This window comes from Zingiber officinale, chromosome 8A (assembly GCF_018446385.1).
Source record: "Zingiber officinale cultivar Zhangliang chromosome 8A, Zo_v1.1, whole genome shotgun sequence".
NCBI lineage: Eukaryota > Viridiplantae > Streptophyta > Magnoliopsida > Zingiberales > Zingiberaceae > Zingiber > Zingiber officinale.
Genome location: NC_056000.1, coordinates 59124108 through 59146173, shown reverse-complemented (window position 1 = coordinate 59146173; position 22066 = coordinate 59124108). Strand labels below are relative to the sequence as shown.

General features: G+C 40.1%; 1 protein-coding gene across 2 annotated transcripts; it reads left to right on the top strand.

The window, feature by feature from the left end:
• The first annotated feature begins 5532 nt into the window (after window positions 1–5532).
• On the top strand, window positions 5533–7385 carry LOC122009196 (cytochrome P450 71A1-like). 2 transcript variants are annotated; one of them, XM_042565264.1, is made up of 3 exons: window positions 5533–6038; window positions 6129–6452; window positions 6560–7385. In XM_042565264.1, the coding sequence occupies exons 1-3, from the start codon at window positions 5559–5561 to the stop codon at window positions 7181–7183; spliced, it is 1428 nt and encodes a 475-aa protein (XP_042421198.1). In that variant the 5' UTR covers window positions 5533–5558; the 3' UTR covers window positions 7184–7385. The 2 variants fall into 2 exon arrangements, with proteins under 2 accessions (XP_042421198.1, XP_042421197.1); XM_042565263.1 differs by having other exon boundaries at window positions 5533–6452.
• The last annotated feature ends 14681 nt before the right edge of the window (window positions 7386–22066 follow it).

Here is a 22066-nt window from a genome sequence, read left to right as displayed (position 1 = left end):
AAAATAAATACATAAACATAATAGACAAGGAACCTAATTGAAGAGTCATATCCTTATCTTTGACGTCGTCGGCTTGATCTATGTGGAAGAAGATGTAGTGGAAAGGAAGGTCTTTCAAGGGACTTAGGAGATGACGACGCCGTAAAGCTTCTTGTTAATGGGGAACAAGAAACTATGTCAAGATGATACCCTAAGTTCTTGGAGACCGACCCTATATATAGTGGATATATATTATTAGCGCATAGATAATAATAGATGTGAGACTATAAGTCAATATATATATTGAACATCTATTATCAGCATATACATGATAATAGATGCGAGACTAAAGGTTTTACACATACATGATCTACATCCAATAACCGAACTCAATAAATATAAGTTAGATCACTTTAAAAGGTTCAGATCGTATTCACATATTTAACTTATAAATAAGTCCATCTAATAGAGATAATTATATTCAATACAAGAAACTTAACTCAAAGTAGAGAGTTCAAAGAATTAAGATTCGGGTAGAGAGTTCAAGGGACTAATTAAGCTTGGAGTAGAGAGTTCAAGGAATTGAGCTCGAAGTAGGAGTTTGGGAACTAAGCGCATCCTTGCATAGTTAGTTCAGGTGTTTACAAGCTACAAGTTTCTCTCAGGTTATACTTACAAATACTTAAATATGTTTGTCCTCACTCTAACCATTCACTATACTTTTACTAATTTAAGCATCAAAAGTATCTTGTCGATAATAACTTTTAGTGTGCTTTGACGTTGGCTCTAATATTATAGATAGGACAAGCCACGCCATATAGATCAAACCGTGCCATGCAAGTCAGACTACATCTCCATCTGAACATTGGATTTGTCATCCTACTGGCATGTAGTGCCTGAACCTCGATTGTCATGTGTATACCAATTAACAATTCATATGACTTTTTTTTAAAAAAAAAAAAATGGTTATTGATATAATGGTAAAGTGAAGAAGAATTCTCAATTCCATTTTTAATTTTACATGCAATCCCTTTATCTAAAAAATTTTATTTCCACTCCTTATATATAAAGTTTCCTTTGCTTCAACTCCCCTCATGTAAATATCATGACCTAATTGCCCTCAGATTTTTTAGGTATAAAAAGTCCAAGAATAAGTATAATTCTTCTTAAAGTCAGCATTTTATATTAGAATCGAGTATATTTTCTATCAAAATTATCTCTCATATGTTTTAGGTATAAAAAATCTAAAAACGAGTATAATTCCTGTTAAATTCAGTATTTTACATTAGAATCAAGTATATTTTCTATTAAATTGAGCATGATTTTTTCCCTGCTTAATATAATTTCTCCTCAATTTAGTACCATTTAAACAAAATTTAATATATTTTCATCCAATTGAGTACCATTTAAAGAAAATCGTGTATATTTTCTATCAAAATTATCTCTCATATTTTTTAGGTACAAATAGTCTAAAAACGAGTATAATTCCTATTTAATTCAGCACTTTAAACTAGAATCGAGTATATTTTCTATTAAATTGAGCACAACTTTTTTCTTAATATAATTCCTCCTAAATTTAGCACTATTTATCATTTAAAGAAAATCTAATATATTTTTCATCAATTGAGTATCATTTAAAGAAAATCTAATATATTTTTCATCCAGATGAAAAAAAAATCGTATTCAATTTGATAAAAAATATACTAGATTCTAAATTTAATGTACTAAATTTAAGATGAATTATACTGATTTTTGAACTTTTTATACCTAAAAATATCATGGGTAATTAGATAAATATATTTAACTAGGGAGTGAAAATAAAAAAATTGAAAAATAAAGACTGTATGTAAAATTATGTTTGTCAATGAAAATTATATGCAAATTTTCCCATAAATGACAAATAAATAGTTCATACAGGATTGAACTACCCTTGACATCCACGCTTCTCGAGAGGCTTCGGCATCATTACTTCCACCTCAGCCTCCATCTCACAGACAGATTTCTATTGCCAAAGGAAATAAAATATTTTTAAAACTTTGTATCTGTTAGATAAAAACTATAACAAGTTGAAGTCTACTAGTTTTAAGAGTCGAACCTCAATTGGACACTCAGATAGAAGAGATCTAGCCAACTAGAGGTCTCAACAAGCTGAGTCGGGAGGTTGGACTTAGATTAGGTTGTAGGTTAACACTTCAAAGGAGATAAATAAGTGGAGATGATTTTTGTTGCTTAAGGTGACACGTTAAAGGTTAATGGGAAGGTTTTGAAAAAATGTGGAGGAAAAAGGGAACTGATGTAGAAGAACAAACTGACATGATTTAAACATAGCAGGATTTCCTTTTCCTTTTTCCTTGCAGAACTTGATCCTGATCACTAACACGAAAACCAGTTAAATACAAGTCATGACAAGGCATTGTCGAGAAAAAGATCCAAATACTCCAAAATAATTGCAACTCTGGCGTGAACTCAAAAATAAATAAATAATTATCTACACTGACCTTTTCACGGAAAGTCTTCACGCACACAGAACATGCATAGTACACAAAAGAGCATTAATTTTTTTGTTTTATCTCATCAATGCAATCACTTAGTAGACGATTTATTCTAGGTTGGTTTATCGTGTAAATGACACACCAAAAACGATATTCACCTAGAAATGTTCACAGATCGATCTTATCTAAGCACGACTCAATCATGGTTAATTCAGTTTAGCTAAACTCAAGTAAAAACAAGAAAAAATTTCCCTAAGAAATTAACCACACAGATATGTTCATGTTCTCTTCGTTCGTTCGTTCATTTACTCGTTCATTCATCGATAGTTGAGTTTTGAATGATATATACCAAATTTGTTGGTACTGCACCAATTAGTATCAGTGTCTAATTACTAATTCGATCACAATTAGCAGTTTAATACAAGCAACAAAGCCCATCAACACAAGCAACAGAACTCTAAACCATGTTTGTTCACGCCTATATGTTGATTTACCCATAACATTGAGGTGCTGCCAACGTCGGGTTCACCTCTGCCTCCACCGGCACGCCGCCTCTCGAGGCCATTGATTCCTCCAGCTGTGATGACGCGAGGGGAATGGGTGGAGTCTACAGAAGCTTCATAGACCTTTCCCACTCACTGCAATGGATCTAGCATCAACAGTAGCATGTCCAAAAGATATTTATATATATCCAGAATAATATGATATTTTTTACTTTAGATTTAAGTCCTCTATTTAAAAAATAGATTTTAGTTTTTACTTTAGCTTCATAGACTTTAGATTTTATTTTTAGACTCTATTTAAAAAATCATATGTTAATAGAGATGTTGATCATGTTCGGAATCTAAGTCAGATGAAGATCGGATGAGCTGTTGCTAGTGTTGACGGAGACGCGACTGGAACACCCTTCTCGTATGCGCCCACAAGAACAGACCCCCACATGGTGATAACCGACGATGATGACTGAGCCGGCGGTACTGGAGCTCTGCGCACACTCAAACAAGCACACGCAACGTTAAAGGCCAAAAACCAGGGAAAAAGTCCCCGAAGCAGGTCCTCTGACGCTTAAGTCAGGTACTTTTTCCCCAGAAGAACAGTGTACGAAGGAGAAAGAAAAGTAGAAGACAAGTGGGAATGTGCGAGAGAGCGTACATGCGTAAGGGAGAGGACCTCTCTTTTTATATGACAATGCGTACCTCTGGAATCTAACGGGTGTCAGGGAATATCGGGTGTCAGGGCCTGTCTGGTGATGGAAAACGCGTGGCACCCTTTTGTGGACTAGAAGAAGGTTCTATTCTCAGGCGACCGCAGACCATTGGAATATTCCCTAGCATACATCAGTTATTCTCTAACAGATGATTATGATTCCCTGACCTTGTTGTCGTATAGCACCCTCTGTCCTGACCGAGTATGAATAGGAAAAGCTCAAGAAGGTAGTTGGTAGGACTGGGCCTAGATATAACTGAGCTGTGGAAACCCGACCAGTCGGAGCAGGTCAGGCATTATTTAGATTGCGCCTCATGATTCAACTATGGATGGCTCAGATCGGGGGTCCTGGTCTATGAGAACCCAACCTGGAGTACCAGGTTTGTATATGTAGATTGGGTTGAGAGAATCCGACCGGTCGGAGTAGGTCAAACATTATCTAGATTGTGCCTCATGATTCAGTTATGGATGGCTTAGATCGAGGGTCCTGGTCTGTGAGACCCCGACCTGGAGTACCAAGTTTGTATATATAGATGGGGCTGAGGGAACCTGACCGGTAGGAGCATGCCAAGCCTTACCATGATTGCGCACCACGCTTCAGTTCTGGGTTTCTGATATGTAAAAACCTGACCTGGCATTATACGTATAACGACATTGGACGGGACTACCCCTTCTTTCCCTATCCGTTGACTGTCACGTTTTCTTGACTGTTGACTTCTGACTATCACATTCTCTTGACTTCCAATGGTCGGACCCTACTATTATGCACTATATCTGATATGTTATATCCTTTTAAATTTATAATCTTTTTTATATCTTTCCAATATAGGATTTTGGTTGTACCCCCAAAAATCCTCCCCTTAAATGAATGATTATCATTACTCTCACGGTCTCGGTCTCCTCGCGAGTATCCGGTTACTCTTAACCTACTCCAGGTGTTCTTGCGAATATCCTGTCACCTTGAACTGTTCTGGACCTCCTCGTGAGCATCCACATCCGATCACTCTGACCTACTCCATGCCTACTCGTAAGCATCTACATCTACTCACTCTTGACCTGCTTAGGACATTCTCACAAACATTCGATCACCCTGACCTGCTTTGATTTCCTACAACTTCATTCAATACCACCTCACATGGCATATGGTCTAGACCATAATTCTAATATCATTTATTATATTCAAAAGATATTCACATATCTCTATAATGACATGATATTATTAATTTTGAGCCTAAGCTATCATGACTTTATTTTTGGGTTATACTCAAAAGCCTTCATTCCAATGAACATATGTTACATCATTTTAAATTCATAATCTTTTTTATTTCTTTTTAATGTGAGATTTTGATAGTATCTTTAATATACAAGTTTGTTGCTGCAACAAAGCCTATCAACATGCTCTATCAAGTATTGTCAAGAAAATTCAAGAGGACGGAAGGGAGGAATAGAGTTTTCGCAGAGTTTGATCGAGAACTTAGTGTTGCTGATGGTGGTGAAGATTCATTGATGTCTCCTAACATGGTTATTGATTGGTAAAGGGTTTTAGTTGAGTTCATTTAATGTCTACCAACTTGGTTGTGTAACTCAACAGTATTGAAGCTGAAAAGTTTCAAGTGAAGATTCATTGTGTACATGACCAATGAAAAAGTATTGAACCTGAAAAGAAAAAATATTGAACCTGAAAAACTTCGAGTAAGTGAAGATTCATTGTTTTTCTAGGTATTAGGGAGGCACCTTTTTAATGTATTTAAATTGAGTGGATATTATAAAAATTATGTACGTGAAATGAGAAATTCAAAATTTAATGTGGCTTTATAAAAAGGCCTCTGTTACCAAACAAGAAATAAGTCGCAAACGTTATCACCATCCTTCAGCAACGACATGGCTTTCTTGTCTCTCTTCTTCCTTCTTCCCCTCCCTTCCCTCCTTCTCTTCCTCCTGCTGCGATCCCGGAGACAACTGGTCTCCGGATGTACCAACCTCCCCCCCTCACCTCCAAGGCTTCCTCTCATCGGCAACCTCCACCAGCTCGGTCCCCTCCTCCACCAGTCCCTTGCCGCCCTCTCCCGCCTCCACGGCCCCCTCATGCTCCTGCACCTTGGCCACGTCCCCACCCTCGTCGTATCCTCCCCCGACGCCGCTTGCGACGTCCTCCGCCACCAAGACCTCGTATGCGCCGGACGTCCCGCCATCACGCCGGCCAAGATCCTCCTTGATGGAGACATAGCCTTCGCCCCCTATGGTGATTACTGGCGGCAGCTCCGCAAGATCTGTAGCGTCCACTTGCTCAGCTCCAAGCGGGTGCAGTCCTACCGCCGTGCAAGGGAGGAGGAGGTGGCAGCCATGGCGGCAGCCATAGCGGTGAGGGCCTCGACCACTATAAATCTATCCGAAATCATATATTCCTTCACCAACGACGTGATCTGCCGAGTGGTTTCTGGAAAATTCAAGATAGCGGAAGGGCGGAGCCGAGTTTTCGCAGAGTTGATCAACGAGAACTCAGAGCTGCTGTTGGCAGTGCACCTCGGGGACTACTTCCGGTGGCTGGGGTGGGTGGATGGGTTGCTGGGTTACGTGACGAGGGCGAGGAAGCTCAGGAAGAGGTGGGAGGAGCTGCTGGATCAGGTGATCAAGGAGCATGTGGATCGAGCGTCGCCAAATATAGACGGTCACGATGAGAAGGAGGAGGAGAAGGACTTCGTGGACGTTTTGATGTCGCTGCAGGACAAGAACGAGTTTGTCCTCGACCCAGCAAACCTCAAGTCTCTTCTTATAGTAAATATCGATCGATCCTTCTTGTAGTCATTTTCTGACGATTCAAACTAGAGCTGATCTGTCTTTTGTTTTTTTTTTTTGGATGTTTCTTTCTGCAACATTTGCAGGATGTTTTCGGAGGTGGAACAGACACAAATTACATTACTTTAGAATGGGCCATGGTCGAGCTCGTTCGCAATCCTCTCGCCATGCAGAAATTGCAAGAGGAGGTGAGAAGGATAGCGAGCAGAAAAAGCCTTGTCAAAGAGGAAGACCTCCACCAAATGACCTACTTGCTGGCCGTCATCAAGGAGGTCCTGCGGCTGCACCCCCCAGCTCCATTACTGGTGCCGCGAGAAACGTTGAATGACTGCATGATTCAAGGTTACAGCATACCCAAGAAGACAAGAATCTTAGTGAATGTGTGGGCAATTGGTAGAGATCCAGAGCAGTGGGACGCGCCTGAGGAGTTCAGGCCGGAGAGGTTCTTGGACGGCACGGTGGACTTCAACGGAACTGATTTCCGGTACATGCCCTTCGGATCGGGACGAAGAGTTTGCCCGGGACTGCAATTCGCCATTGCTTCGTTGGAGCTTGCACTGGCGAACCTGGTGCATCAGTTTGATTGGGAGCTGCCTGATGGGATGGAGAAGGAGGAGTTCCACACGAGGGAAGCTCCTGGAATAGTAGTGCAACGAGAAGGGCAACTTCATCTCGTTGCCAAAACATGGAGTGACTGCTCAGAGGAGTAGCTATGCACCAGATAGATAAATAAAGATGTCTGAAAATGATGATTCTTTTGCTATTTTCAGACTTGTGGGCAAATTACAACAATCTATGTAACGTAGTTCTCCAAAGCAATTAATAATAATGGATTTCATGTAACTTTTCATGTAGCTATAGCTAAAAGCTAAAGGAAAACATGTTGTTCGAGGATTGCCTTTGTTGATTTGAGTTCTATCTCAAATATGGTGCATAGCCTTGTCTTTTCCTTTGTCCAATTTAATGTATTTTAGTATGATAAAATTAACAGTTTTTTACTAGACCCAGTAATTAAGTTTACTAAATATTCATTTTACGTAGGGTAGATCCTCTAGTTCAAAAAAAATAAATCAGGAGACGGATCACTTGTAATTGTCTTCGGTCATTTGTCCCGACTCAAACTATAATCTAGCGACGATGAACCCAGGGAGGGATCACAACCAATTATGATCGAATCGCAGCCACGATCTAACCATAATTGCAAGTGGCTCATCACCTAATCCACTTTTTTGTGGACCAAGAGATTTGGGCTCATTTCATATAGGGTACTTTATAAATGACTAAATCACGTAGGCTATGCCGATTTTACCCCGTCCACCTTAGCTGATCTTCTGAAGCAAGTCTCGAATCATTTTTCGTTTTCCCATAAAAATGTTCGAGATGTCGTACCGCTCATCTTCAAAAACACAAAACCTAGGCCTTTGACCTGCTCTCCCACATTTGAGACAAAGCCCGTCCCGCTCATCTTCAAAAATGCAAAACCCTAACTCCCCCTTTTCGACCTGCTCTTCCCGAGGCTCCTTTCGAACCACGTCGCCCCTTTCGAACCACCTCGCTTGCTCTTCCTGATGCTCAGCGTTTCACCGTCGAAATCTTATTGCTCTTCCTGATGCTCAGTGTTTCACCGGCGAAGTCCTGCATCACCGATGCTCAGCATTTCATCAGCAAAAGTCCTGCATCACCGATTGGCTTCTTCACCTCTACCTACATCTTCATAAGTCCAAATCATATCCTTCACCGGCTACTGTGTTCCCGGAAGCTTCTAAGTCAAACTTTAGCACCAGCTTCACTATGTTAGCTTCTTCTTGTCCCATCACGCCGTATTAGCACATCTATGAGAATGTCGAAGTATACACCATCATCTCCAAAGGTAAAAAAATTTAGAGTATAAGTTTTTTTTAATTGTTCATTTAGTTCTCATTATAGCTTTATTTATGAAAACATATTCTTTATATTTAACTTTGTTAACACTATTAAGATGAATTGTTAATACTATTTAACTTTGGTACAAAGCCCATTTTGATTTCTTCTATGTCATACTTCCTACCTAAAATGTGTTAAGGATCTCTTAATCCAAATAGGTTATATGGTTATTGTAAGTACCCCGTAATGATTTTGATGTGATCAACCAAGTCAAGTTAGGTTCTGTTGTTATTTTGATATTTTGTATCTAAGTGTACAGGAACTTAGGAGCACAGGAAGTCGAGTGAAAGAAGTAGCTAGTGAGAAGGACGGCACGGGAGAGAGCCGACGGGCTCGGCGCGTCCGAGAGACAAGGCATTGCGGAAGAGAACGCTGGCAGATGAGAAGGAGGCACGCGACATTTTCGATAGATGAGAAGCCAGAGCGGAAGACCGCTCGAAGGCCGGATAATAAGTTCGGGTGAGCCCTATTCCGGATGGCTAAAGTCATCCAAGTGAGCAAAGTCGGAGCGAAAGATCCGGACCCAAGCGAGTGGAACCGAAGAGGAAGATCCGGACCAAAAAGTCAATTGGAAGTTGACTTTTGGGTCTGGGCGCTCGGACCTGATCCAGGCGCTCGAACTCTGGGTGCCCAGAACCCCTCCGGACGCCTGGACTTGAAATCTCAGCCAAACATGATGTGGCACGTCCCGTTGCGATGGGGATAAAAATATATCCCCCTCCAGACGACTGGAACCTTTCCAGGCGCCCCAACCAGGGCTATATATACAACTCTGGTCCCAGTAGAACAACACTTGAAAACGTTTCTATTTTGTTCTAGTACTTGTTTGTGAGTCGTCAACGCTGTAGGAGACTTTGATAGTGAGCTTCAATTGCCTTGGATTAACAATCACCCGATTGCAAACCAAGTAACTTTTTTTGCGCCTCTTCTTTTTCTTTAATTAATTTGCATTACTTTTTATACAAGTGTTAGTTTAATAAAGCTGTAAAGTTTGAGAAGGATTTTTGTTTCCTTTATTTTTATATAGGTCTATTCACCTCCTCTAACCGACTGCCAGGGGTCCTACAGTTATCATTTGCTTATCAGAATCCTTGGTTCCTTTTCCTAGATATTGGATCTTTTGCTTCGTTTTCCTTCCTTGGTTCTGATCCATATACTTATAGAAACCTACACATTACCTTTAAGGATTTTATAGTGAAATATGAGATTTTGTTTGTATTAGGATGTATACTAAAAGCCTAGTTTTTTGTATAAACATTTATTTTGAAATAAGAATCACATTGGTCAAATGTCTACATTTATATGCTAAATGTAATTGTTCATTTAATTTATATTGAAGATAACAAGGTGTGTAGTGTCACACAGAAGATCATGTTATCAGTTCCTTATAAATTATAAATAATTGCTCACAACCAAGATGGAATGGGACAAACCATTGGAATGATTGTAGTGTAATTTGGTATTAGTTTATCTTGACTGTAAAATTACACTAGTACACTCTGAGTGTATTAAGCAGGACCATTTGAGATTGTTCTTTTTATACTAACTGTAAAAAAGAACAAGACCTATGTTATTATGAAAGTGTGTACTCTTAATCATGATATAATAACAAACACGTATACTTAATATTTATTTCTTTAATTTATCAAAGGGTGAGATTTAGTTCGTTAAATCAATAGGCCCAATAAGTTGGGAAATGATATTATTTATATAGTGTGTTGTTGATTATAGAATGAAACTGTGTCTTAGTGATCTACGTTGGCGATGTCTCCTTGAGGTGCTCATAAGGATTATCATGTAAACCCTGTAGGTGGATTTAGTCGACATGACAATAAGGTTGAGTGGTACTACTCTTGGAGTTAAATATTAATTAAGTAAGTTGTCAGTAACTCATTTAATTAATGGACATTCGATATCTTAAACACATGGAGATTAGCGCACTCATGATAAGAAGGAGCCCATATTGTAATATGAGATTGGTGCGGTAGTGCAATAATAACTCTTTAGTGGTATGAGTTATTATTGATGAACTTGAGTTGGGTGTTCGAGGCGAACACGGGAAGCTCAAGTTCATCGGGAGACCAAAACCAATTCCTCCTCTCGGTCCCTATTGTAGCCTCTTATTTATAAAGCCTTATATCTATCCAAAGCCCAGCTGCTTACCCAAGCTTAGGGGCCGGCCAAGCCAAGCTTGAAGTCCAAGCTTAGTGGTCGGCCAAGCCAAGATTGGAGACCAAGACTAGGGCCGGCCAAGCCTTGCTTGGTGCCCAAGCAAGGGGCTGGCCATATAAGAAGAGAAAAGGAGATTTTATTAAAAATAAATTTTGATAAAATATTTCTTTTTATAGCCATTCATGAAGGGATTTAAAAGAGAAATTTTATTTTTAAAATTTCCTTTTATAGACATCCACATAGTTTTAAAAGAGAGTTTTAAAATTTTAAAATCTTTCCTTTTATAGCTATCTACAATAGATTAAAGAGAAATTTTATTTTTTTTTAAAAAATCTTTCTTTATTTGTAGTTATCTATAATGCTTAAAAGATATATTTTAATTTTTGATAAAACTTTTCTTTTTTTGTAACCATGATTTAAAAGGAGAAGTTTTAATTAATCTTTCCTTTTTGTAGTTATTTACATGTTTTAAAAGAGAGAGATTAATTTTTAAACTTTTCTTTATTGCCATGCACAATAGGAAATTTAAAAGAGAGAGATTTTAATTGTTTTAAATCTTTCCTTTTTTTGCTTTTGTGTGGCCGGCCATGTATTGTTTAAAAGGGAGTTTTAATTTTTTGTTTTAAAACTTTCCTTTTTAGTCATTGGCAAGGATTAAAAAGAAGTTTTAATTTTATTTTAAAACTTTCCTTTTTTGCCTTGAGCAAGGATTATAAAAGAGAGGGAGAGGGAGCCTTCATGAATATACAACCTTAGTCTCCTCTCTTGATCCTTGTGTGGTCGGCCCTTACTTCTTCCCTTTCTCCTTGTTTTCTTTCTCTCAAGGCCAGTGGCACATCAAGAAGTTCCTTTTCCTTGGTGGCGGGCTACTTGGAAGAGAAGAAGAAGAGAAAGGAAGTTTCCTATTTTGGCATCCCTTGGTGGCTCGAAAGTCTTGGAGGAAAAGAAAGCTTGGGTGGATTTCTTCTTGGTAGATCGTCACCCACACAACTGTAGGACCGTTGGGCCGGCTAGAAGGGTTGGTAAATAACCTGTCAATTAAAAACAAACAACCCTTCCTCGAACAATTAAGCTAACACTTGTAAAATGAATTAAGCAGATAAATAAAAGCATAAAAGAAAAGATGAGGCACCAGATGTTTACTTGGTTACAACCGATGTGGTTGTTAATCCAAGGAAGATTAAGCTCAAAAACTCCTTCAGGCGGAGAAGCCTCTTACAGCGTTTAGGCACAGAAAACAGAAGCTTAACTACAACTAAAGCATACAAGTGTTTGGAAATAAAATGATCGTGATTGTTGAAAAGCTTCTGGACCAAGACTATATTTATAGCCTTGGTCGGGGCGCCTGGAAGGGTTCCGGGCCTGGGGATAAAATTTATCCCCAGCGGTTGGATCAGTCAGCTCGATCACGGAAAAATCGATTCGGGCGCCGGACGATTCCGGCGCCACGGAGCCAAAAGTCAACCTGTTGACTTTTGGTCCGTGCTCTCTTCTCCGGTTCAGCTCGCCTCGGTCCGGGTCTTTTGCTCGGCTCCGCTTGCTTGGGTGATCTCGACATCCGGAATAGGGCTCACCGAACTCATCTTCCAGTCTTCTCGAGCGTGCTTCCTCCGGCTTTTAGTCCCTCGGAATTGCCACGTGTCCCTTCTCGTCCACCGGCGTACTCATCAGTAGACTTAGGTCCCTCGGTGGCACCCGTCTGAGCCTTCGGCTAGCGTCTCTGCTCCCGAGCAATCTTCGCTCCAGCTTTCATACCTCGAAACCACGCGCACTTCCTTCTCGTCCGGCGGTGTCTTCCGCAGACACCTCGTCCCTCGGACTGCAGCCCTTCTCGCTAGCTGCGTCTTCCGCTCGAGTACCTGTGCTCCTAAGCTCCTGTACACTTAGACACAAGGTTAGAAACAACGCAGGACCTAACTTAACTTGTTGATCACACCAAAACAACCTTGGGGTTCCAACAATCTCCCCCTTTTTGGTGTGATCAACCCAAGTTAAGCTAGGGTCAAAAATAGATATGAAATTAAACAATTTATTGCAATAATGTGCAACAAGATAGAAAAAATTAAATTTCAAACATTCCAAATTTTAATTTTCAATTTTCTACCTCCCCCTAGACTTATACTTTCCTTCTCCCCCTTTGATCACAATAAAAATGGGGAACAACCAAAATCTAAGGGTTGACATTAAAAAAAAATATTTGAGAATATATTTCAATAATTTTCAGGGAAATATTTCTAAGTCAAGACAAATTTCTAAGTCAAGAAATAACCTTTTTTTTTAAAAAAAAATTTCAAGTATTCGTCATCAATAATTAAAAACTTTCTAAGCCGAAAAATTTATGCAAGAAAATTTTAAGAGAATTGATAACATTAAAAGAAATTTTCTATGCATTTATTTATTTATATATTCTAATGCTTTTATAAGAAAATTTTAAATTTCCATTTTAATTTATCATAATTTCTTAACTTTGAAGCAAGAAATTTTGAGCATGTAGAAATTTGTGCAAATTGTAACATGTCATTTTGAATTTCTAATTTGCAAAGATATTTCGATAATATAAACTTGATAAAGTTTTTCAACAATACTTCTGATTTGCAAACTTCGTTCGACAAAATATTTTGTAATTTGCAAAAGTATTTTGACAACATAAATTTGCAACAATCTGTGGATAATAGATTTACTACTCCGAAAAACTCTTTCGATAATATCTCTAATTTGCAAACTTTGTTTAAAAAAATGTTTCGTAATTTGCAAGATTCTTTTGTCAAATCATTTTGCGATTCGAAAAACTCTTTCAACGAGATAATTTGTACTTTGGAAAAATTTTTAGATCCGGAAAAAGTTTTAGAAAAATTACTTTGTGATTTGCAAGAATCTTTCGTCAAAACACTTTGTAATTCGAACAAATTTTTAGATCCGGAAAAAGTTTTCGATAATATTTCTAAGTTGCATAATTCTTTCGTAAAAATATTTTGTAATTTGCAACAATTATTCGACCGAAGATTTTCTAATCCGAAAAGTTCTTTCGATAATTCAAATTTTGGTTCGCAAAAATCTTCAGGTAATTCGATTAATTGAACCAGTTGTTCAGAGGGTAGAGGCCATACCTTACTTACCTCGTTGGCCGTTGGTTCTCCCCCTGTTGAATTAATTTCTTCCGAAGATTCTCCCCCTTCATCGATCTCGGGATGTACTTAGGCTGTTGTAGTAATTTCCTCGTTTCGGATTCTTTTGATGATGACTCAATGTCTATTGAGAGACTTCAACCGGTTCTTCATAGAGCATTAAGAACTTTTCCCAAAGTTCTTTCGCGCTTTTGTACTCTCCGACTCTGTCGAAATCTTTAGTTGGTATTGCGCTTAGAATGTGAAACTATGCTCGCCATGGATTCTTCACGTTGCTTCTCGTTCCAGAGGCGTATGCCGATTTTCTCTCCGTTCGTGTCTTTCGGTGCTTCATAACTGTTTTCATTATTAGAGAAATACCAAATCAGTTAAAAAATACCTTCATTTGTTGCTTCCATGAAGAAAGCTCCCCTCGAATCTTTGGTGGGTAGTCGCTAGCTCGGCCATTGTTGTTGCTTATTTTAGAGCGTCCTGACTCGATACCACTTGTAGGACCGTTGGGCGGCTAGAAGGGGGAATAACCTGTCAATTAAAACAAACAACCCTTCCTCGAACAATTAAGCTAACACTTGTAAAATGAATTAAGCGGATAAATAAAAGCATAAAAGAAAAGATGAGGCACGGATGTTTACTTGGTTACAACCGATGTGGTTGTTAATCCAAGGAAGATTAAGCTCAAAAACCTTCAGGCGAGAAGCCTCTTACGGTGTTGAAACCGAAGCTTAACTACAACTAAAGCATACAAGTGTTTGGAAATAAAATGATCGTGATTGTTGAAGCCCGGACCAAGACTATATTTATAGCCTTGGTGGGGCGCCTGAGGTTCCGGCGCCAGGGATAAAATTTATCCCCAATGGTTGGATCAGTCAAAGCTCGATCCAGGAAAAATCAATTCGACGCCGGGCGATTCGGCGCCGGGCGACTCGGCGCCGGGCGGTTCGGCGTCCGAGCAAAAGTCAACCTGTGACTTTTGGTCCGTGCTCTCTTCTCGGTTCGGCTCGCCTCTGGTCCGGGTCTTTAGCTCCGCTCCGCTTGCTTGGGTGATCTCGACATCCGGAATAGGGCTCACGAACCCATCTTCGGTCTTCTCGGCGTGCTTCCCTCGGCTTTCGTCCCTCGGGTTGCGCGTGTCCCTTCTCGTCCACCAGCGTACTCATCCGCAGACTTCGTCCCTCGGTCGCACCCTGTGCCGACCTTCGCGCTAACTGCGTCTCTTGCTGCCCGAGCAATCTTCCGCTCCAGCTTTCGTACCTCGGAACCACCGCGCGCACTTCCTTCTCGTCCGCCGGTGTACTCTTCTGCAGCACCTCGTCCCTCGGACGCACAGCGTGCTGCCCTTCTCGCTAGCTGCGTCTTCCGCTCGAGTACCTGTGCTCCTAAGCTCCTGTACACTTAGACACAAGGTTAGAAACAACACAGGACCTAACTTAACTTGTTGATCACACCAAAACAACCTTGGGGTTCCAACAATCTCCCCCTTTTTGGTGTGATCAACCCAAGTTAAGCTAGGGTCAAAAATAGATATGAAATTAAACAATTTATTGCAATAATGTGCAACAAGATAGAAAAAATTAAATTTCAAACATTCCAAATTTTAATTTTCAATTTTCTACCTCCCCCTAGACTTATACTTTCCTTCTCCCCCTTTGATCACAATAAAAATGGGGAACAACCAAAATCTAAGGGTTGACATTAAAAAAAAAATTTGAGAATATATTTCAATAATTTTCAGGGAAATATTTCTAAGTCAAGACAAATTTCTAAGTCAAGAAATAACCTTTTTTTTAAAAAAAAAAATTTCATGTATTCGTCATCAATAATTAAAAACTTTCTAAGCCGAAAAATTTATGCAAGAAAATTTTAAGAGAATTGATAACATTAAAAGAAATTTTCTATGCATTTATTTATTTATATATTCTAATGCTTTTATAAGAAAATTTAAAATTTCCATTTTAAATTATCATAATTTCTTAACTTTGAAGCAAGAAATTTTGAGCATGTAGAAATTTGTGCAAATTGTAACATGTCATTTTGAATTTCTAATTTGCAAAGATATTTCGATAATATAAACTTGATAAAGTTTTTCAACAATACTTCTGATTTGCAAACTTCGTTCGACAAAATATTTTGTAATTTGCAAAAGTATTTTGACAACATAAATTTGCAACAATCTGTGGATAATAGATTTACTACTCCGAAAAACTCTTTCGATAATATCTCTAATTTGCAAACTTTGTTTAAAAAAATGTTTCGTAATTTGCAAGATTCTTTTGTCAAATCATTTTGCGATTCGAAAAACTCTTTCAACGAGATAATTTGTACTTCGGAAAAATTTTTAGATCTGGAAAAAGTTTTTGAAAAATTACTTTGTGATTTACAAGAATCTTTCGTCAAAACACTTTGTAATTCGAACAAATTTTTAGATCCGGAAAAAGTTTTCGATAATATTTCTGAGTTGCATAATTCTTTCGTAAAAATATTTTGTAATTTGCAACAATTATTCGACCGAAGATTTTCTAATCCGAAAAGTTCTTTCGATAATTCAAATTTTGGTTCGCAAAAATCTTCAGGTAATTTGATTAATTGAACCAGTTGTTCAGAGGGTAGAGGCCATACCTTACTTACCTCGTTGGCCGTTGGTTCTCCCCCTGTTGAATTAATTTCTTCCGAAGATTTTCCCCCTTCATCGATCTCGAGATGTACTTCGACTGTTGGGGCTGTCTTGGTAATTTCTTCCGTCTCGGATTCTTTTGATGACGACTCGATTTCTATTGAGGAGACGACTTCAACCGGTTCTTCATAGAGCATTAAGAACTTTTCCCAAAGTTCTTTCGCGCTTTTGTACTCTCCGGCTCTGTCGAAATCTTTAGTTGGTATTGCGCTTAGAATGTGAAACTCTGCCCGAGCATTCGCCATGGATTCTTCACGTTGCTTCTCGTTCCAGAGGCGTATGCCGATTTTCTCTCCGTTCGTGTCTTTCGGTGCTTCATAACCTGTTTTCATTATTAGAGAAATACCAATATCAGAGTTAAGAAATACCTTCATTTGTTGCTTCCATGAAGAAAGCTCCCCTCGAATCTTGGTGGGTAGTCGCTAGCTCCCATTGTTGCTTGATGGCGGTTAGACCTTCCGAGGCGTCTCTCTGATACCACTTGTAGGACCGTTGGGCGGCTAGAAGGGTGGTAAATAACCTGTCAATTAAAACAAACAACCCTTCCTCGAACAATTAAGCTAACACTTGTAAAATGAATTAAGCGGATAAATAAAAGCATAAAAGAAAAGATGAGGCACGGATGTTTACTTGGTTACAACCGATGTGGTTGTTAATCCAAGGAAGATTAAGCTCAAAAACTCCTTCAAGCGGAGAAGCCTCTTACAGCGGAAAACAGAAGCTTAACTACAACTAAAGCATACAAGTGTTTGGAAATAAAATGATCGTAATTGTTGAAAAGCTCGGACCAAGACTATATTTATAGCCTTGGTGGGCGCTGGAAGGGTTCCGGGCGCCTGGGGATAAAATTTATCCCCAGCGGTTGGATCAGTCAAAGCTCGATCACAGGAAAGTCGATTCCCGGCGCCTTCGGCGCCAGGAGCCAAAAGTCAACCTGTTGACTTTTGGTCCGTCTCTCTTCTCGGTTCGGCTCGCCTGCTCCGGTCTTCTGCTCGCTCCACTTGCTTGGGTGATCTCGACATCGGAATAGGGCTCACCCGAACCCATCTTCCGGTCTTCTCGAGCGTGCTTCCTCCGCTTTTGTCCCTCAGATCTGCGCGTGTCCTTCTCGTCCACCGGCATACTCATCCAGACTTAGTCCCTCGGTCGCACCCGTGCCGACCTTGGCTTCGCGTCTCTTGCTCCCGAGCAATCTTCGCTCGACTTCGTGCCTCGGAACCACCGCACTTTTTTCCTCCGGTGTACTCTTCCGCAGCACCTCGTCCCTCGGACGCACAGCGTGCCGCACATCTCGCTAGCTGCGTCTTTCGCTCGAGTACCTGTGCTCCTAAGCTCCTGTACACTTAGACACAAGGTTAGAAACAACACAGGACCTAACTTAACTTGTTGATCACACCAAAACAACCTTGGGGTTCCAACAATCTCCCCATTTTTGGTGTGATCAACCCAAGTTAAGCTAGGGTCAAAATAGATATGAAATTAAATAATTTATTGCAATAATGTGCAACAAGATAGAAAAAATTAAATTTCAAACATTCCAAATTTTAATTTTCAATTTTCTACCTCCCCCTAGACTTATACTTTCCTTCTCCCCCTTCGATCACAATAAAATTGGGGAACAACCAAAATCTAAGGGTTGACATTAAAAAAAAAAAATTGAGAATATATTTCAATAATTTTCAGGGAAATATTTCTAAGTCAAGACAAATTTCTAAGTCAAGAAATAACCTTTTTTTTTAAAAAAAAATTTCAAGTATTCGTCATCAATAATTAAAAACTTTCTAAGCCGAAAAATTTATGCAAGAAAATTTTAAGAGAATTGATAACATTAAAAGAAATTTTCTATGCATTTATTTATTTATATATTCTAATGCTTTTATAAGAAAATTTTAAATTTCCATTTTAATTTATCATAATTTCTTAACTTTGAAGTAAGAAATTTTGAGCATGTAGAAATTTGTGCAAATTGTAACATGTCATTTTGAATTTCTAATTTGCAAAGATATTTCGATAATATAAACTTGATAAAGTTTTTCAACAATACTTCTGATTTGCAAACTTCGTTCGACAAAATATTTTGTAATTTGCAAAAGTATTTTGACAACATAAATTTGCAACAATCTGTGGATAATAGATTTACTACTCCGAAAAACTCTTTCGATAATATCTCTAATTTGCAAACTTTGTTTAAAAAAATGTTTCGTAATTTGCAAGATTCTTTTGTCAAATCATTTTGCGATTCGAAAAACTCTTTCAACGAGATAATTTGTACTTTGGAAAAATTTTTAGATCCGGAAAAAGTTTTCGAAAAATTACTTTGTGATTTGCAAGAATCTTTCGTCAAAACACTTTGTAATTCGAACAAATTTTTAGATCCGGAAAAAGTTTTCGATAATATTTCTAAGTTGCATAATTCTTTCGTAAAAATATTTTGTAATTTGTAACAATTATTCGACCGAAGATTTTCTAATCCGAAAAGTTCTTTCGATAATTCAAATTTTGGTTCGCAAAAATGTTCAGGTAATTTGATTAATTGAACCAGTTGTTCAGAGGGTAGAGGCCATACCTTACTTACCTCGTTGGCCGTTGGTTCTCCCCCTGTTGAATTAATTTCTTCCGAAGATTCTCCCCCTTCATCGATCTCGGGATGTACTTCGACTGTTGGGGCTGTCTTGGTAATTTCTTCCGTCTCGGATTCTTTTGATGACGACTCAATGTCTATTGAGGAGACGACTTCAACCGGTTCTTCATAGAGCATTAAGAACTTTTCCCAAAGTTCTTTCGCGCTTTTGTACTCTCCGACTCTGTCGAAATCTTTAGTTGGTATTGCGCTTAGAATGTGAAACTCTGCCCGAGCATTCGCCATGGATTCTTCACGTTGCTTCTCGTTCCAGAGGCGTATGCCGATTTTCTCTCCGTTCGTGTCTTTCGGTGCTTCATAACCTGTTTTCATTATTAGAGAAATACCAATATCAGAGTTAAGAAATACCTTCATTTGTTGCTTCCATGAAGAAAGCTCCCCCTCGAATGCTGGTGGGTAGTCGCTAGCTCCGGCCATTGTTGCTTCAGACGGCGGTTAGTCCTTCTGAGGCGTCTCGGCTCTGATACCACTTGTAGGACCGTTGGGCCGGCTAGAAGGGTTGGTAAATAACCTGTCAATTAAAAACAAACAACCCTTCCTCGAACAATTAAGCTAACACTTGTAAAATGAATTAAGCAGATAAATAAAAGCATAAAAGAAAAGATGAGGCACCAGATGTTTACTTGGTTACAACCGATGTGGTTGTTAATCCAAGGAAGATTAAGCTCAAAAATTCCTTCAGGCGGAGAAGCCTCTTACAGCGTTTAGGCACAGAAAACAGAAGCTTAACTACAACTAAAGTATACAAGTATTTGGAAATAAAATGATCGTGATTGTTGAAAAGCTTCTGGACCAAGACTATATTTATAGCCTTCGTCGGGGCGCCTGGAAGGGTTCCGGGCGCCCTGGGGGGATAAAATTTATCCCAGTTGGATGGCTCGAACCACGAAAGCGGCAAGTCAACTTCAGGGCCCGGAGGCGTTCCGGGCGTCCGAGGCCAAAAAGTCAACCTGTTGACTTTTGGTCTAGTTTCTCTTGCCTCGGTCCGGGTCTTTCTGCTCCGGCTCCGCTTGCTTGGGTGATCTCGACATCCGGAATAGGCTCACCAGAACCCATCTTCCGGCCTTCTCCGGCTTTTCGTCCCTCAGAATTGCCGCGTGTCCCTTCTCGTCCACCAGCGTACTCATCCGCAGACTTCGTCCCTCGGTCGCACCCCGTGCCGACCTTCGCGCTAACTGCGTCTCTTGCTCCCCGAGCAATCTTCCGCTCCAGCTTTCGTACCTCGGAACCACCGCGCGCACTTCCTTCTCGTCCGCCGGTGTACTCTTCCGCAGCACCTCGTCCCTCGGACGCACAGCGTGCCGCCCTTCTCGCTAACTGCGTCTTCCACTCGAGTACCTGTGCTCCTAAGCTCCTGTACACTTAGACACAAGGTTAGAAACAACGCAGGACCTAACTTAACTTGTTGATCATACCAAAACAACCTTGGGGTTCCAACAACAACGTCCAAGAGAAGGAGAGGAATACAACAGAAGATCAAGAGGTCTATAAGTTACAAATAAAGGTATAACTAGTTATTTGTTTCCGCATCATAACTAGTTCATGTTCTTTGTATAGATCTTGTAAAACTAAACACAAGAGGCTATCGATTTTATGCTATCGTTTTTGTTATTGATTTTGTGTTTCGATTTCATGTTTCGATATTGTGCTTCTATTGAGGTCTTTGTAGTTAAACCTAGTTTATTGTAAGAAGTTAAATATCCGATTTTTTTGAAAGACTTTGTCTAGGAAGTGGTGGATGATCCTGTTGGTACGGTTAGCATTAACGATTTAACCCAAGTTTTGATGAATGACAAATCAGGTTAAGTTAGTTTGTTTTTGTCTGACACTTTGATCGAGTGTGCAGGAGAAGTCCAGACAGGTCGACGGGTTGACCGGATGTCTGGCACGAAGTCCATCTAGGTCGACGGGCTGACTGGATAGCTGGCGAGAAGTCCAAGCGGGTCGACGGGCTGACCGGACGCTTGGCGAGAAGTCCAGCTAGGTCGACGGGCTGACCGGATAGCTGGCGAGAAGTCCAGCTAGGTCGACGGGCTGACCGGATAGTTGGCGAGAAGTCCAGACGGGTCGACGGGCTGACCGGACGTCTGGCAGGTAAGTAAGGTAAGTCACTGGAGGGGAGTGACTGTGAGGATGCGTTCCCGGGAAGGGGACATTAGGCGTCGATCCGGCTTAGATCCATTTCGGATGTCTAAGTCGAGATCGTGACTAGATTCCGGTCTCGGAAAGACGGAATCTAAGTCATACTCTTTTTATCCATCTGTTGAACTTTAACTGTGCTAACAATCTGTTTTACAGGATGTATATTTGCCTCGGACTAACTTTATTTTACAGGAAAAGGGAGTTTTCTGGAACAAGGTGGTCCGAGCGCCCGGAGGTCCGGGCGCCCGGAAGGCGAATTCTATCCAGCCAAGTCGTCGCCACGTGGAGCATCTCGGTTTGAGCAGTTACGTCACATTCTAGGCGCCCGGAAGGAATCCAGGCGCCCGGAACAGCATATAAAAGAAGCCCCAGGCAGGAGCTTCAGGATCAATCAATCAAGCTGAGAACTCTTCTACTGCTGGTCTTGCTACTCGACGTTCAGTGCAACGCCAACAAAGCTCCGACACTACGCTCCGTTCTTTTCCCCTTTTGTCGGTATTTGTTTTCAGTTTTCATTAGCATTCCCTGTACAGTTCTTTTTGTAATCATCATTTCGAATTGCTAGTGATTGCCCAACGAAAGTGGTCAAGGACCATGGGCCTTCGAGTAGGAGTCGTCACAGGCTCCGAACGAAGTAAAACCATTGTGTCTATTTTACTTTTCCGCTGCGTTTATACTCGATATTTTCGAATCAATATTCACCCCCCCCCTCTATCGAATCTAACGGTCTTACAAGTGGTATCAGAGCAGGTACCGCTCTGATTTGGTGCAACCACCAATCAGGCAAAGGGGGGACTTTTTGAAAGAAAAATTAGATGGTCCGGGCGCCCGGAAGGGATCCGGGCGCTCGGAAGGCGAATTCTGGAACAAGGTGGTCGCCACGTGGAGCATCTCGGTTTGAGCAGTTACGTCACATTCC

Bases quoted from the DNA above. Each gene is read 5' to 3' on its own strand.
- LOC122009196 (XM_042565263.1), top strand. From the start codon at position 5,559: ATGGCTTTCTTGTCTCTCTTCTTCCTTCTTCCCCTCCCTTCCCTCCTT. The intron at 6,453-6,559 runs GTAAATATCGAT...CAACATTTGCAG, and splicing joins ACCTCAAGTCTCTTCTTATA to GATGTTTTCGGAGGTGGAAC.